Source organism: Magallana gigas, chromosome 8, assembly GCF_963853765.1.
Source record: "Magallana gigas chromosome 8, xbMagGiga1.1, whole genome shotgun sequence".
Classification (NCBI taxonomy): domain Eukaryota; kingdom Metazoa; phylum Mollusca; class Bivalvia; order Ostreida; family Ostreidae; genus Magallana; species Magallana gigas.
This window is the reverse complement of record NC_088860.1, coordinates 40,716,255-40,733,355: the sequence shown is the minus strand read 5'-3', so window position 1 is coordinate 40,733,355 and position 17,101 is coordinate 40,716,255. Positions and strand designations below refer to the sequence as shown.

The following is a 17,101-nucleotide window of genomic DNA, read 5'->3' as shown; positions in this document are numbered from 1 at the left end:
TCTTAAAACTTTCCTATTCTCTTTGAATTTTTGCACAGAGGACCCAAATTAATATAGCTTATGATCCAAATCAAGCACATTCACGATTTATTTAATACTTCCCAAGAATAAGCCCCCAAAGGCCCGGTTTCACTGTATTGTATGGAACGCCATCTTTGCCTTATAGCATACGTACATGTATTTGGACAAATTGAATAAGGAATTATTTGTTTAGTTGTATTAGGCGATCAAATACGGTTGGGATGATCAAACCCAATACAACCCCAAGGGCTCTATGACAGAATTCATCGCAAACTACCGTATTTGACCACCTCATACATATTATTCAAAGAATATTTTCTTATTATTTATATTTATATAATTTTCACCACGCTGTTTTCATTTCGTATAAATGCATGTATGTAAATGCATGTATGTAAACCACACCCGTGCCCCACAGTAAGCCATTTGCGTCATTTAAGAAATATATTGGACACTGAACGTTACAAATTTGCAAGTTATCACAAAGACACTGGAGAATGTAAATTTCGATAACTTGACATTATAATACCGTGATAGGTTGACATGATGTATCCTTAGTGTTATGATATGAGGCAGCGATGGCGTTCCATAGTAATGCCTCGCATGGATAGTTTTGATTATTTTTTTGGCCTTTGGGATTTATTTGTTTATTTGTGTCCTCTGAAATCACTGATGGATGATGCATGGCTTCTGTCAAATTCTTTTGAAGTGTAAATAAACAACCCCAATACATCACCTTTTCTATCTGGATCAACCACATCTACACTACCTCAATGGGCCAAGGAACTACGGGAACCAGATATTCCAATGCCACGATTCATCATGTGTTATATGACATTTAATGTAATAGTCTTAATCACGAACATCCCAGGCAGCTTTTAAAAGTATAAACCCAATCAGTTTCAAAAACTAATAGTTCATAATCTTCCCAAATGTCGAACTAATTTTTTTTATTTCACTCTTTTAAAAAACACATTTCAGTTGTATTACCTTAAAAATCTTTAAAAAAAATTATAGAAGTTCTTTAATTAATAAATGTCACGTTACTGAATTAATAAGACGGTCCTGATTTGCATTTTTTCGACTACCAAATAATGCACGATAAAGTCAGTGGGGCGCTTCAAAGAATGTTCCTATCATGGAGAGACTGAAGTATAGGCCTGTCATATTATAAGGAAAATTCAAAGAAAAACTTCAAGCCACTAAAAAGGACAGACTGCCATAGATTTTTTTTCTGTGTCGGATTTAGCTTGAAACATTCTTTTTTTTTTTGATTTTCAATTCAGAAAAAAATAATCTGAGAGCGGAATGAGTGATTAATTAACTCTGCAGTGAGGATTTTAAAGAAACGTCTGTTTTCTCCTGTTTTCTCGGGATTATTATTTTTTGTCCCTGTGGACAAAATGGGCACGCCCGAGGATCAGTCAGCTCCACCATGGACGCTGTTTTTCGATGGGCCTCTGTACAAGAAGTATGTGGAATATATGAAAAATCATGACCTATCCAAGGTAAGTCCAATGAGCCATTCAACGTGTAAAAGATATAATATGTGAATATATGGAGAGAGAGAGAGAGAGAGAGAGAGAGAGAGAGAGAGAGAGAGAGAGAGAGAGAGAGAGAGAGAGAGAGAGAGAGAGAGAGAGAGAGAGAGAGAGAGAGAGCAGAGAGAGAGAGAGAGAGAGAGCAGAGAGAGAGAGAGAGAGAGCAGAGAGAGAGCAGAGACCAGAGAGAGAGAGAGAGGAAAGAGAGAGAGAGAGACCAGAGAGAGAGACCAGAGACCAGAGAGAGAGACCAGAGAGAGAGACCAGAGAGAGAGAGAGAGAGAGAGAGAGAGAGAGAAAGAGAGAGAGTAGAGAGAGAAAGAGAGAGAGTAGAGAGAGAGAGATGTGTGTGTAATAGAATACACGCCCATCGTTAAATGTTAATTACTTGCTTATGTTTAATTCAGGGAAGGTATTAAAACAACTGGATTGTGGCAACTCTTTTTTCATGGTGGTGATTTTAAAGAAACGATAGCATTGAAAGGCTATATCAGTGTAGCATTATATAACAATGAGTTGTGTGGGGGAAAATCACGTTTGTAAAAGACTGACGACTTTTGTTTTTATATTGATACAGTACGCTTTTACCTTTCTTATTTTACCTTGCATTTAATTCATGTATTTCTCTTAGTTACATAACAGTTTATATTATCAATTCTGAACATACTCAAGTCATTTGAGGATTTTATGATGAACATTATTTATCGGTTTTATCATTGATTGAAACAGCAATAATTTCTTCAACTGGCTATGCATTTTTCTCTTGACTTAAACTCCTACCCCCAAGATACCCCTAAATAATAGCATATATACAATGTTAATATTTCATACCCAACATTTTTTATTTTCATGAATATTAATCGTCTCGTATCTCCAAAACACACATTCTAGGTATATGTTTTACTTTGCGTAATATTTGTAGTCATACAGATTAATGGCCTCAATTTTACGCGTAATTAATGTTTCTCATTAATTAAGAGGAGTTGTAAAAGTGCATAAATGAATAGAATCTTGTATTAAATTCCACAACAGACACTCGTTTTGTGTATACACCTATATAAACAGATAAAATTACATTTTTTAACTTAGGAACGTTCATGTGCATTTAGACTTTCACTTCAAAGAGTTAAAATCTACAGCCCAGTTAACTTGTAACACGTATGACTTTCAGAATTCAAGAAGGCTAAGGTGGAAGAATAAAAATGTCTGATGACTGATTGCTTTCTACAACACAATCAATAATCTTGATTGATGTAAAACTAAATATTTACATGTACTTCGATTACCATAATTTTTCACAGGAAGGTTTGTAGGATTGGCGAACTGCGTTATGGAATACATTTATTATCTTGTTTCAAAGCTGCAGTTCTCACTACACATTAATTTTACCGACCATTCACCTCATCAACACTGCGATTTATTTTATCTATCACTATCCTCCCTATCTTTACAATACATTTCGGCTACCACTACCCTCCCCACCGCTACGATTTATCACTGCTAGATTTATCCCCCAATCAATATGATTTATCTTAGCTAGAGCTATCCAAACACCATCATCCCCAGTTTATCCAAGTCACCAGTATCCTCCCCACCATGACAATTTTTTTTTCATTTACCACTATTTCCTCACCATTACAAGTATCTCAATATAATACTCACTATAATCCACATCAATTCAATTAAACTAAGTTACCACACTCCTCATCGCCATTACAATTTATCTAAGTTACCACTATCATCCCCACCATTACAATTTATCTCATATACAACTATCCTCCCAACCATCATGATATACCCCAATCACCATTATCCTCACAACCATTACAATCTAACCAGTTACCACTATCCTCGACACCGTTACAATTTATCTTAGTTTCCACTATCTTCCCCACCATTACAATTTATTTAAACAACTATCCTCCCAACCATCATTACTTACCCCAATCACCACTATCCTCGCCACCATTACAGTTAATCCCAGTTTCCACTATCCTCCTAACTATTACAATTAATCCTAGTTACCGGTATTATCCCCATCATTACGATTTATTTCAGTAACCACTATTCTCCCAACCATTACAATTTATCTCAATTGACACAATCCTCCCCACCATTAAAATTTAACTCAGTTTCCACAATCCTCCCCATCATTACAATTTATCTCAGTTACCACTATGTCCTTTAAAGAAACCAAATCAAAACTATCACAAATGTGTAATAACCACAAGATTTCACCAACAGCATTAATTAAAACAATTATCAACAACAATTACCCTTTCATAACTACAGCACATTTAAATGTGCTCCAACTTCATCAAAATGCAATGCATCATTGCAATCTTACCTCAAATATATAAATGCAATACTAAAACAATTGATATAGTTACCACTACCACCCAAACCATTTCAAACCATTATCACTAGCGCAACCATATCAATATCGTTGTATATTAAATTATTGTATAAGCACAACCATGTACAACTTTATTAATTTGTTACAACTTTATCCAAACAACTGTCACAATTGCTCCCTTGTTTCTAGTACATAGTATATACTTTTAAAACGATAAATAGTTATTTTACTACATTGTACCACCTGATCAAAATCAGTGTCACCAAACACTCTATTCACTATTATTTAAGGAATGAATTCAATATTTATTTGTTTTATACGCTATAAAATGGTTTGGGGCAGTTTACGCTTTATAAACCGCGAAGTGGTTTATAAAAAAGCGTAAACTGTTTCAAACCATTTTATATCGTATTAAACTAATAAATATTGAATTCATTACTAATAATTTAATTTTTTTTACTCTTCATTGTAGAAAAAACGGTCATTTGACCTTTAAAATGACGTAAAATTGTACAAAATTCAAACGTAACGTCAGGCGTATTGATACGTTTTTGACGTTAGTCTTGCTATGACGTAAGCAACATTCTTTATACGATATAAAATAATTTTTTAGTCAATCAGAAAGCGCGTTACAACCAGAATTAAATTATTCCCTCTTAAACATCAATACTAAGCAATCACATCAGCATCATAATATCTGTATCCCAAATCTCGCTTCAATCACGTTCGTGTTACAATTACATCACCACTATATCTACCACCATTATACATGTGCCATTATTATAACCATTATATCACCTCCAGTGTCACAAAATCTATTACATGTACCATCAAACTAGCACAATTCCGTCTATGATACTTAATCTACCACTATTTATCCTCCATTGCCATTAATTCTTCCATGAGTTCCACAAGAAAAACACCTTTCTAACCTTCTAATCGTGAAGTGCATGTACAGAACAACGTGCAAATTGCTAAGGATTTTTCCTGTGTGAGAATTTGTCAATAGTTTGAAGCAACTTTTACGTTAACAAGATTTACCGGTCTCTGCTTTGCCGGGTTTGCCTGAAATAGCAATGTTGACGTAAAATTTTACAATATTGAAATTTTTAGAACTAGGAAATAACCACTTTACAGACACGTTTTCAAGATGACGTCATTTATTGTTACAGATGGATAGAAACGGGGTGATCAGCAACAAAAACTCGCCACTGACTGATCCGCCAATGCTTAGCAACGAAACCAACTGGATCCCACCACAAGAAAATGGGAGCCCCAGTTTCGGTGACCATCTATACGACAACGAGAAATCAATGCCTTGGAACTCCCCACCACCTTACGCGACGATTGGCGCCCAGTCAACCACCTCGGACACCAATGCGCTGACCGCAGAGGAACAGAAGCGCCGCAGTAGACAGACCATCGGGGTGGTGTTCTTTGGGATTCTCCTGATCGGAGCCGCTGCAGCCGCCACCGCATTGATCATCCACTACGTGTTTATAACAGGTCTTTATATCTTTTGATATCCGGCGCATGCGAAAAGAGTTCGTTGATAAATCTGCAATTTTATAGACAAAAGTGTCTTTAAAATAACATTTAAGGAGGCTGGGTTTTATATAAACCTTAAGATATGTAATTGTTCATATACTTCATATATTTAGTAAAGAAAAAATCCAAATATTTTAGCTTCGTCTAAAAGCTTAAAATGCCTTAGCTATCTGGCCCTCTTCAGAGATGAAACATTCATGTTAAGTATTTAATTACCATTATTGAATCATAATTCACATTGTGGTGTCATGGAGGGGATGTAAGATTTTTTTTTACGTATAAATTCCTAAAACCTTGTATTGTACGTCAGTAGTTACGTTCAAATGTGTTATATTCATAATCTCTATAAAGAAAGTTTAGCTCACTAAAAATCTATAGATTTTCTAAGAATTAATACGCATGCTAAATTAAAATAAATTTCATTACACAACTAATTCGAGTAGGTAAAGTCAAAATTCCGCTTAACAAAAGTTATCAGCGTATCTTAATCGTTTCTAGAAGTCAAGTAAAAAGAAACAGGAGTAATGAAAAGTTTCTTTGAATTTCAAAACATTTCATAATGTTTCTATGGTGTTAATTAATAGGTCTATGTAGGGCTAAGAAAGTGATGAAAATAAAATCACAAACACTGTCTCGACATGATTTTCTATACTGTATACAGGGAAATATTCGCCCCGTTTTATTCTCGTCCCTTTCGCCCTCGTTGTCAGTGAGATTGAGATTGGTCGAATTTTAATGCTTCAATTTATCTGTCTTTAAACACAACTGCTTCTTAGCGAATTCAAGACGAGATGAAACTGTTTGCAAGTGTAGAGGGACGAAAATTAAACGGGACGAAAATAACCCTATATACAGTATATTGAGTTAGGACAAATACATGTAAGCAGCAAAAATAAACGTCAAAAATGCTAGAGTATCACGTGCAAATAACTTACATGTAAAGGATAGTCTATACATGAGTGATTGCTGGTTATTTTTGTGATCACATTTATCATTCAAACATGCAATTGCATAACATTTTGAATTTTAATTACATGTAAATTTGTTTGAGATTCTCCTGGATCTTTTTTGGGCAATTACCTTGCTCCTTGAAAGGAATTTAGCAAAATTTTGAAAGATTAAAAAAAACCCGCATTTCATAGTCTTGTTCAGTGGTATTTGAGATTCTTCGTCATCATGAAAAACCGAACTTGAGAATTTCATATACCAACGTGGTGAAACACATTGCAAAGTTCTTACGTTTACGATTTTTTTGGTAATTTTAACCAACGATCTTTGTGATTGTTTTAAACTCTGTCCGTCAAACTTAAGGAAAATTCAGAAAATAAATCAAAGACTGTTATATTATAGTTGCACTTTATATTACAGCCTGACACCTAAGAACATAATCTTAAAATAGACTAGAATAGTCAAAATTAGTATCAAAAGTAGAGGGAACTGTTTATTCTTCACAAGTCTTTGAAATCCAAAATTAATATCAAAATCATATTTAACATAAGTCTATTTCACGTTCATGTTTATCTTGCCCAATGGGACCTCGTAATTGCTGGTGTGATGGGAGTGAATTAAATTTAAATTCATATATATGTTTTATTTACAGATCATGAAAGAATCACAGAGCACAAGCTGAACCTTATCAGTAACAACACACGGACAGATTTAAGTAGGTTTCAAGTTCAAGGACGTTAAACAAGCCAAAGATCTCTGTTCTCCACCCCCTCAATTAAATACAGCATGTTGTCCCTGAAAAGTGATTTTTTGTACGTAGTTAACGATATTAAGTTGATTTCACATAAATTTTGCCCTGTGTATGCAAAATATTGTTAAGTAAACAATCTTTTATTCGCGTGCGAGATCGAAGTATTAGCAAGATTTACGAGAGCCTCTTCGCGAATCTTTCCGCGAGCTAGTCTTAGGCGTATGGGTGTTTGAACCAGTTTATCTCCGGTAAATCGCGAAATAAAGTCGTCGCGAATAAAAATTGGTTTACAGTAAACCATCATGCTGATGTGATGGCGAGTAAACCATCATGCTGATTTGATGGCGAGTAAACATCAAAACAGATTGAAATAATACGCACATGTTATGATTTAACGTACCAAACTATTTTTAATACTTTTATCTCGTTTAAAAATAAATTTCCGTCAAACATTTTTTGGCTGATTTCATGACTGGTATTATTTATGGTGCTTAGTAATAAAAATTGGACTAAACAGTATCAATTATAAATAAAACGCAATATTCATTTTTTAACAAATAATCATCATTCATTTTGCAGTCGAAGAGAACAAGGACAATATTTCATTAGATGATTTATCAAACATTGGACAAAATATTACCACACTGTCGCCAAAGGAAACAGGAGGAGACGACACCGGAAATGACGTAAAATTGGATGTGTCCGATCCCGAGACATTTTCGGTTCCCAGTTCAACAACACTCTCGTCTGCGGTGGGTGAGAAGAGTCCCGGATTGTTGCCCAATGCCACCACAGTGACTGAGGCTACGGAACCACCTCCAAGTAAGATGATATTCGAAGAATTTATTGTACTATAAATTCCAGATTAATCGCGAGGAATTTATATCTGCGTAAAATCGCGAGAAGCACCCTTCACAGATTCTAAAACATCGCCATTACTTTCTGGGAGTTGAGAACCTATAAGAAATATGGATAAATGTTTCGCGTTAGGTAGCAAGGGACAGTTTCGAATTAAGTACCCATCAATATTTTTGTAAAATTGAGAGTTGCTGTACTTGAAGGCTTATGAGTGTTGCTAAAATTCATGAAATGATTTTTAATGATTATCATTAGTTAGAGGGGTGTCTCTTGTTGAAATTGATATGCAATATGTAGGCCCCTTATGTTAGGTACATGAGAATCATAAGTAAAATGCGAAACCTGCGGCTTTGACTGTTGTGCTGACTTTACACAGTGAAATTGCAAGTTACAGACGGGAGGTAAAATAACACGAAAAGTAGGTGGATGGGACATTGTAAACTATACACCGGTAAGTTTCTGACATGTGAGCTAGTGCAGCATGCACGCGGTAGGGAAGGTCAACCCTCTGCAGGGAATTAGCTGGGGGAGGTCTAAAAAGCTGAAAAATCATGAAAAATTAGCAAAATATGAAAGGGTCAAAATCTCATAAAAACCAGTAGGTAGAGAATTTTACAGGTTTTGACTAGCAATTTTCTTCAGAAATCGGTGATTGGCCTTATAAAGAGTGAATTAAAGGTATTTACAGTGCTGAATGGGAACTGAGGAAATTCTAGTTACAGAGTTCCGAAGACATGCATCCCTTGGCTACAATGAATTGGATAAAAAAAACTGTCCCCTGCCACCTTAGCGATTTTATATTCTCGCGATTTGATACAAAACAGCAGGATTGTGGAATTAAGTACTTGCGTTATATAAGGAATTTACAGTTTTTTGGTGTATGGATCAATTTTGTATAGATAATCGGCAATTAATATGGATTTCATAAAGCATGGGTAAAAGTGCACGTCTTTCTGCCATAATAAACGGAAATATCGCTATCATTTTGTACTGTCTGTTAGTAGGAAAAAATGACTTATAAATAAAAAAATATATATATTTTTGTGTTAAATTTAACCAACTAAAAAGAATTAAGTTTAATAAATTAATATGACGGAAGACTAAGTTTGAAGAGGTATTATTGTTCCTTATCAAGTAAGAGGGGGGATGCAAACATTTTTTTTTGGTTGATTATTTCATTGATTACAAATATCAATGAAGCGACCATTTCCTAGGATTATCTATCTTTGGACAAAGACCGTTTTAATAAATAAAAACGTTATTTGAAGTAAAATTAAATCAATAATTAAACAAAATTCAGGTGATTTTACCGTTCTATGATGCTAGTTCTGATTTAGTTAATTAAACGCGCCATTTCGAGTATAATTGTATGAACAAATTGTTGATCAGCTAACCTACCTAAAAAGATATTTGTTGCTGCATGATTTTCGTAATTACTAATACACTAATTAACAGTGCTGTCATCGATTTTTCTTTAGGTTAGGCATCATAGAAAAGAAAACCTTAATTTGAACCACCAGACCTAAAGGAAAATCGTCTGCTGCATGTCGCTGCGTCATCATTCCCATGCTGCTTATGCCATCGTTGTTTTTTGTGAACGTTTCAAAAAATTTTAATGACACTAATCAGATTATGTTCAAATTATATTTAAAGTAATCCTATTTCACGTATCATTAGTGATTTATATTTCAAAATGCATGTTGGATATGATTTTAATCATATCATTTAATGGAAATAAACTGCAGAATTAAATTGCTGATGCATATAGTACTTTGAGAGAGAGAGAGAGAGAGAGAGAGAGAGAGAGAGAGAGAGAGAGAGAGAGAGAGAGTTGTTCTTGTTTGCACCTACCATGTATATCAAATATCAAACTTACAGAAATGAGATACATGTAAATGTACAGTACTCACCACCACTTTGTTATAGATGAGTACCTTTTGTTCTACTAAAACTAACCTGAACCATATTTCATCTCCATTCTGAACATATACATATATTGTTGCTCATGCATCTTTTACCTTTTTCTAAAGAAACTCAAAGCCAATTATACCACACAGAATTGTGGCAACCTTCTTTGAAAAAAAATTTCAAATCTTTTTTCGCAATAAGCGTTCATAACTGAGTTGAGACAAGAAGATTTTTCTTCATTGTCGTAGGTTATTAAAACTCCTGGTTTTGTTTCATTAATCATCCACAGACGATTATTATTATTATTATCAATAATTTTTCTTTTTTCTTATTGTCAGAAAAAAAGTTTATAAAAAAATATTGTTATAAAATTGTACTATAATTAAACTGTATTCTAGCATATACCATCGATAAATATAATGTATTAAGGACGTTGAATACTCACAGTTTGAGTTCTCAAATTCGGATTGTTATAACGTTCAATGTCAAGGAAATGTTTTGACATACCATTCGATGTTTTAACTGATTGTAAAAAAAATTGGGCTTTTAACAAAACAGAGGAAATTCAGACTAAACTTTTCAGATTTTTATTTTTCACTGATTTTTTTGGCAGTACAACAATGTCAAAAGTTAAGGTTTTATTTGTTAGTCAACATAATTTTGCATATTTTCTGTTGGTTTTATCTCCCTTTTTCATTATCAAGATAAACGTTTGTCACAGACTACAAAGCATCGCAAAATGCTTAAAAACAATGAACTACACAATATCTTAATTTATGATTATTGACCTCATATACTAGTAAATTCTATGCCAGCATATTAAGGACAATATAGTAAGTTCAATACTATAAATATTTAAGAATTAGATGTATCATCATTCAGTGTTTTGTTAAATTGAATAAAAAATGGGTAGGAATTTAAAAACTAATACTGGAGTATTCATAAATAGTGTCAATAAAACTTAATGATTGATATCTTTTTTTAGTGCCAGTGCCATTCATAAACTGCATTTCATTTTTAAAAGAGTTTAGTAATTTGTATTATTTTCACAATTTAGAAAATCCAAATCTTAATAAGATTTTTCTTAAAATTTCAATTAAATATTCAATGGTTATTAACTAACTCAAAAAAGAGGTCAATGACCTACTTTTTTGAAATGAAAAATAACACTACAATGAAAGGTCTTTGAGACACAACATATTGCTTTTCATGATCATCAGTGTGATTTTCTTTTTTATCCTGAGTAAACGTTATCCTTAATGCATTACATACAATTTGTAATCGAACTTTATTCTTCCGTTTTTGAGTAGAACCTGTGGTGTTTCCTGATTACACGTACGAGATAGGGCAAGTAGCAAAAATGCGCTGCAAGGTCAACCGTATGCGGATGTGGGACAGTATAACTATTAACGGGACCAAAGACATTCCGGAATTAGACAAACCATTTCATTTTATGCTGTTAAGTAACAACGAAACCTGTCTTAATACCAACGACAGTCGTATAACATCAGAAGTAACCATCAAGCAGACCCGGAGCCCGTCAGCCAAGTACGATGACATCGAAGTGCTGATCCACTTCAGTGAGATTGAGTGCCAGGATATGGGGAGTTACGAGTGTTGGATAGACGGACCGACGATTTACAAAGTGACCAACGCACTGACCGTAAAACGTAAGTCATACAGCTATTTCTAATATATCAGTCCGATTCTGCATTCCATGCTTTTGTCCTTAAAATCATTTGTAGTTAAGTATTACTACGTTGCAAAAGCAACTTGACTTTAAAAAATACATCCAGAATAAAATTGTAGCTGATATATTGTATAATCGACGGACAAACAAACAAACGAAAGAACTCACTGGTGGGCTATAACACTTTTTTAATCAACATTGCAGGATACCCTAAGAGTAAACCGATCTTAGAAATTCCATTCGCAATCATCGAGAACAGGCCCATATCAATCAAAGGCCGCTGGAGTAGCGGATTTCCAGAAAGCTACGGAGAACTGAGTTGGTACATAATTCCTCCCGGATCCGATCGGGAAAACCCCTGGACGGAGGCCAAGAGCACCGTCAATTCTAAAGATTGCGACAACGAGGCTGCCAGCATCATTAACAACCAACATTGGAGTTGAACGGAACAAAGATAAAGATTCAGCCTCACTTCTTTCCCCAGTACCTAGAAGAGGCCCAGAAATACAAAGTGGAATCTGTCATCCAAGAAATCTTAGTTGTTCCTGGTATGTTAGAGCTTATAGACTTTGCATACTCCCTTTGAATTTGGCTTTCAGAATTATAAACTAGGAACCTTAAAATATTTCAAAGCCAATAAATAATTTTATAAGTGTCATTTTTTGTGAATCATTTTGTTTATGTTTTTTAAAAATTGTTTTTTGATTTGTCAAAAATGCTATTGGAGAACTTTTAAAATTCAAAAATAAATATAGATAATAAAAATAGTTGAATAAAAAATGATTACGTTAAATAAAAAAAAACCAATGTGTGTCCCAATTCTTAAACAAGAACTGCTCGGAATATTTCAAATTATATACATGTATATTGATCAGTAAGTATACAAGACATTTAGAAAGATGATATTTATGCAAATGAAACAAAAATCTTACCTATTGGTGTACAATTTCTTCTTCATTTTCACGAATAAAATGTGTTCTATATTTCAGCAAACTATTGTGATGGGAAAGAAAAGAACACGAATCTGGTTCACCCCTACACTTGTAGACTTTTCATAACGTGTACAGACAAAATCAACATATACGAGTGTCCAAAAGAGACCACGTGTTTTGATGAGAAGATCGGAAGTTGTGAATGAGCAAGTGCATACTATCTGGAAGTTGTAATTGTATCTATAACACTAAAAACTAAAGGCGACCCAATCCGATTAATTCCAATCTTTTAATCTTTTAAAGGGACTCGGACTCGATTTGAGCTCAAATTTTATTTTTCAAATATTAATGTTTAGAATGGTTGATATGGGTACTTTTAATGCTTTGTTATGGTTTACATATGTGTTTTATTGGTAAAAGTCTAACTCACATGTTTTTTTTTCTGTTCATGATATTATTTATGAACACATTGAATCTGTTTACCTTGTTTGCCACGAGTCATTTGGTGAAAAAAAATGGTAATTCCATACTTTACATTATTTGTAAACAAATATAAGACTCGAGCTTTGTTTACATAACAATTATTTCTTTCCTCCGTATCTCTCTTATAACTTGACTTTTAACATTCAAATTTTGGTCAATCATTCAAAATGAGCAAGTAAACCATTTTATGCATAAAAAAAAGAAAAAGAAAATTTTGGTGTAAAATCGTGTCCAAGTCTTTTGAAAGTTTTAAGTACATGTATAGTCTAGCAAAATACGTGTATTTTCGTATTGACATTTTTGCGACACTTTCTGTGCTTTTGTTCGAAAGTTGACGATTTGTTGTCAGCATTGCAAAAATAATTGCGATATAAAGATAATTCTGTGTAGAATTTAAGTACATGTAGTCATTATAGCATAATACCATATGTCAAAGAGACAAATGTTAGCAGAAACACCGTTATTCAAGAACAGACAATATCAAAGAATAAGTAAACGCCGCTATCCAATAACTGTAAGCACGTACAACAACTCCAAAATGCATCAAATCAAATCCATTTCATGATGGCACCTTGTTAACAATTCATAAAGCTTTGCGTTTGTTTAAATTACGTTTGGACAAATGTTGATTTCCCGTATTCAGGAAAGCGGGACGCAGTGTATATGAAGTCATAGTTCATTTAGAGAGATTTTGTGAATTACTTTGTATTTTGTGTCTGCATGGACTGTATTTTCATGAATAAGTGATGTAGTTTTTCAAATCGTAATTGTTTACAACTACATGTATATTAGATCGTTCAAACTACAATTGCTTTGTTTTTAGCTCACCTGAGCTGAAAACTCAAGTGAGCTATTCTGATCACATTTTGTCCGTCGTCCGTCTGTCCGTCTGTAAAACTTTTTCACATTTTGAACTTCTTCTCTAAAACCGCTTTGCCAATTTCAACCAAATTCGGCACAAAGCATCCTTATGGGAAGGCAACTATAAATTGCAGAAATAAAAGACCTTTTTTCAAAGCGGAGAAAACCTCGAATCTGTAGAAAAGGGGGGTGCATTTTAAAAAATAATCTTCTCAAGAACTACTGAGTCCAGTTCAATTAAAGTTAGCATAAATAAACCTAATGGAAAGGAAAATATAAATTGCAAATATTATGGGCTAATTCTGTTTCAAATCTGAGTAATTACGAAAATAATAATAAAGGAAAGGCGTGTTTCAATCAGGTTATAGCTTTTGGTTCGGCATCCATGAGTCTTGGTAAAATGGGTAGGCAAGACTGGGCCTGGGCAAACCAAAAGATTGACAGTTATTAATCTGCCAATCTCATTAAAATTTCAGGATATTTGACGGAGCAGTATATTTGTATTCGCTGTAAATATTGCTGCAAAATAATGCGTATTTGGAATTAACGATTGCCGATCTGCCCCGGCTTTTATTTTTCCACGGCCTGGGTTTGCTTACCCATTTTACCAAGACTCGTCTAAAATTAGGTTCTTTGTTTAAAGCAGCCATGACATTATACGATAAACGGGTCGATCTGACAATGATGGATTTGTTTGTTGTGCAACAATTCGCGTACGAAGGGAATCTTTGAAACATGCAAAATACATTGGTGCCGATTTTGTGAAGTAAATTGAGGCTGAATATTTCAATGCGTTGACAGTTTTCACATATGACGGTGGTGTTAGCTTGTTCTGATTTTCGTTTCGTTTTCATTATTTATGCTTTATAACCTGGGAACTATCGTCTGTATTTCGTGATTTTTACAAATCAAATCAAATAGAGACTTCGATAAATCAAACAGTTAACTGTTTACCTGCGCAAATTAAGCAAAATCTGATGTATTAAAAAAGTCCTAAAATACAGTTCATTCTCTCGGTAATTCGGTATGATCTTTTGCGTAATTGTAGATTAATACAATAGGTTTTGTTGAGATGCTCGGCATTTTCTCGAGTTTATTCAGTTTAAATAGAGTTTAATATCGCTGACGGAAATATGTAGGTATATACATGTATATGATTCATTTCGAAAAAATAAATTGTGTTTTTTATTTGTTATAGTGCATGTTTCTTGTGTTAAATTGTTTACAATTTCTATTTACTAACCATATTTGAGTGTTAAGCTTCAAATTATAAGCAAGATGCAGAGATTTGCTCACAATTCTATGTTTGTACACAGATCTTAAAAACTAAAGATTAAAAAACTAAAAAACTTGTCAATATTTATTGAGAAAATTGTCAAAGTCTGTTCTTCCAGAAACCAACTTTAACAACCTTTTGTATTGTAAACTTAACCTTTTTGCGTCATTATTACTCCTACTGTACATGTGATCCTACTGTACATGTGATCCTTGACTGTGTTTGTGTACATTTGTATATATATACTGATTTTGATCCTCAAATACCAGTGAACTGGTCTTGAGTGAATAAAAGAATTGAAAATCTCAGGCAATTCTTTTTTTTTCCATTTTAAATGCTGAAATACCAAGTTAAAAATCCTAAGCTGAATGTAATAAACTCATGTGAACAAAATATGACTTAAACCTTGCAGAACTGTGAGCTCTGTATCTTGCTTATAATTCTACGATTGACGCTGAAATTTTGGTTGATCATTAGAAATTCTATATGAATTAGAGTATGGTAAATACTTGTACAAATAAATTATAGAATGATATTCTGTATATACCTACTCTCTGGGGCCCCCTCTTTATACAATAAATAATGTGAAATCTACATCAATTTTGATAGTTTTTTAGACACGAATAAATAAAAACGACATCTTTAAAACAGTTTCCATAGTTCTGACACATTTCTGTTGCGGGGAAAAAGGAATTATCGCTCTTCCTAAGAAAATATTACAGCGGAAGATTATCCTGATTTGTAGCCATTTGTTATTTTTGAATAAAGATGAAAATAATGGGTGGGCCATAATAAATTAGAGTGATGTGCCTGTCATTACTGTAACATCTATTTTTATAGCTCTTTTACATGGCACGTGACAACATTTTTCATTCCAGTGTATTCATCAATCAAGTGTGAGTAAAGTTATAAAAGTCACACGAGTTTACACGAGGTAAATAACAGTCATTTAATTATAATGGAGAAGAAAAATTAAATTTTTGAATGTTTTTAGTTTGAGGAGCGCATTGGGGTACAATTTTCTTCTTCACATCTATACATGTAGAACTTTTTGAATAAAATACAATAACTATTATATTTTGGTAAAAAAAAAAATACAATAACTAGTAAGTAGTTAGAAAAAAAATGTACCTATATGCTCATATGTTTTGATCGCTTTACAAAGTGGGGGTGGGGGGGGGGGGCAGAACGAAAATATTAATAGGGAATTGGAAGTTAACAGTGTGCCCCTACCAAATGGTTAGTGTTATATCTTGCGTAGGATTTTCTTATTCTGGGTAAAAATAGTATTTCATGAAGGTACAATGTCAAAGATTACGTGTATGCAAAAATAAGTGTAAAATTCGAATACTTTACAATATTTATTTTTTGTTATTCTACCGAGGACCATATGGCACAATATCTGATGAACACCCATTGTTTCTCAGGTGAGCGATGTGGCCCCATGGGCCTCTTGTAGAGAATGTTATTACTGCATGAAATCAGTATTGTTCATTATTTCAATGTGTATATATTGCTTTATGTTTTATGTATTTTAACATGTGGAATGTTAATGTAAATGTATAAAGTACATGTACTTGTAATTGTGTTTTACTGTTATGTATTTTGTAAAAAAAAAAACACGTCATTACAAGATTTTCATTTATTAAAAAAATAAATGTTCTATTAATTAATACATTAACAGTCGTAGGTTTATTTTGTAAAGCATGCAGAAACACTTTTTTGAAACAACATTCAAGTAAAACGGATATTTATTTTTACAAAAGAAATTTAGACCTAAAAAATGTACATTTTTAATATCAATGAACATTTTAAAAGTAAAAATTATGAGAAATTTAGAAGAAAAAAAATCCATTATTAGAATGAATCAAAAATTCATTTGAATGTGACATTTTCCCATACAGATCTCCCCTCTGCCAAGGATTATC

The 17,101-nt window shown here is 33.3% G+C and overlaps 1 protein-coding gene across 1 annotated transcript; it reads left to right on the top strand.

Moving 5' to 3' along the window:
- Positions 1-1,082: 1,082 nt before the first annotated feature.
- On the top strand, positions 1,083-15,481 carry LOC105343760 (uncharacterized). The gene is made up of 7 exons (XM_034471370.2): positions 1,083-1,529; positions 5,091-5,424; positions 7,067-7,129; positions 7,745-7,987; positions 11,242-11,601; positions 11,826-12,169; positions 12,611-15,481. Exons 1-6 carry the CDS (start codon positions 1,425-1,427, stop codon positions 12,062-12,064), a joined length of 1,344 nt encoding a protein of 447 aa, XP_034327261.2. The 5' UTR covers positions 1,083-1,424; the 3' UTR covers positions 12,065-12,169; positions 12,611-15,481.
- Positions 15,482-17,101: the final 1,620 nt, after the last annotated feature.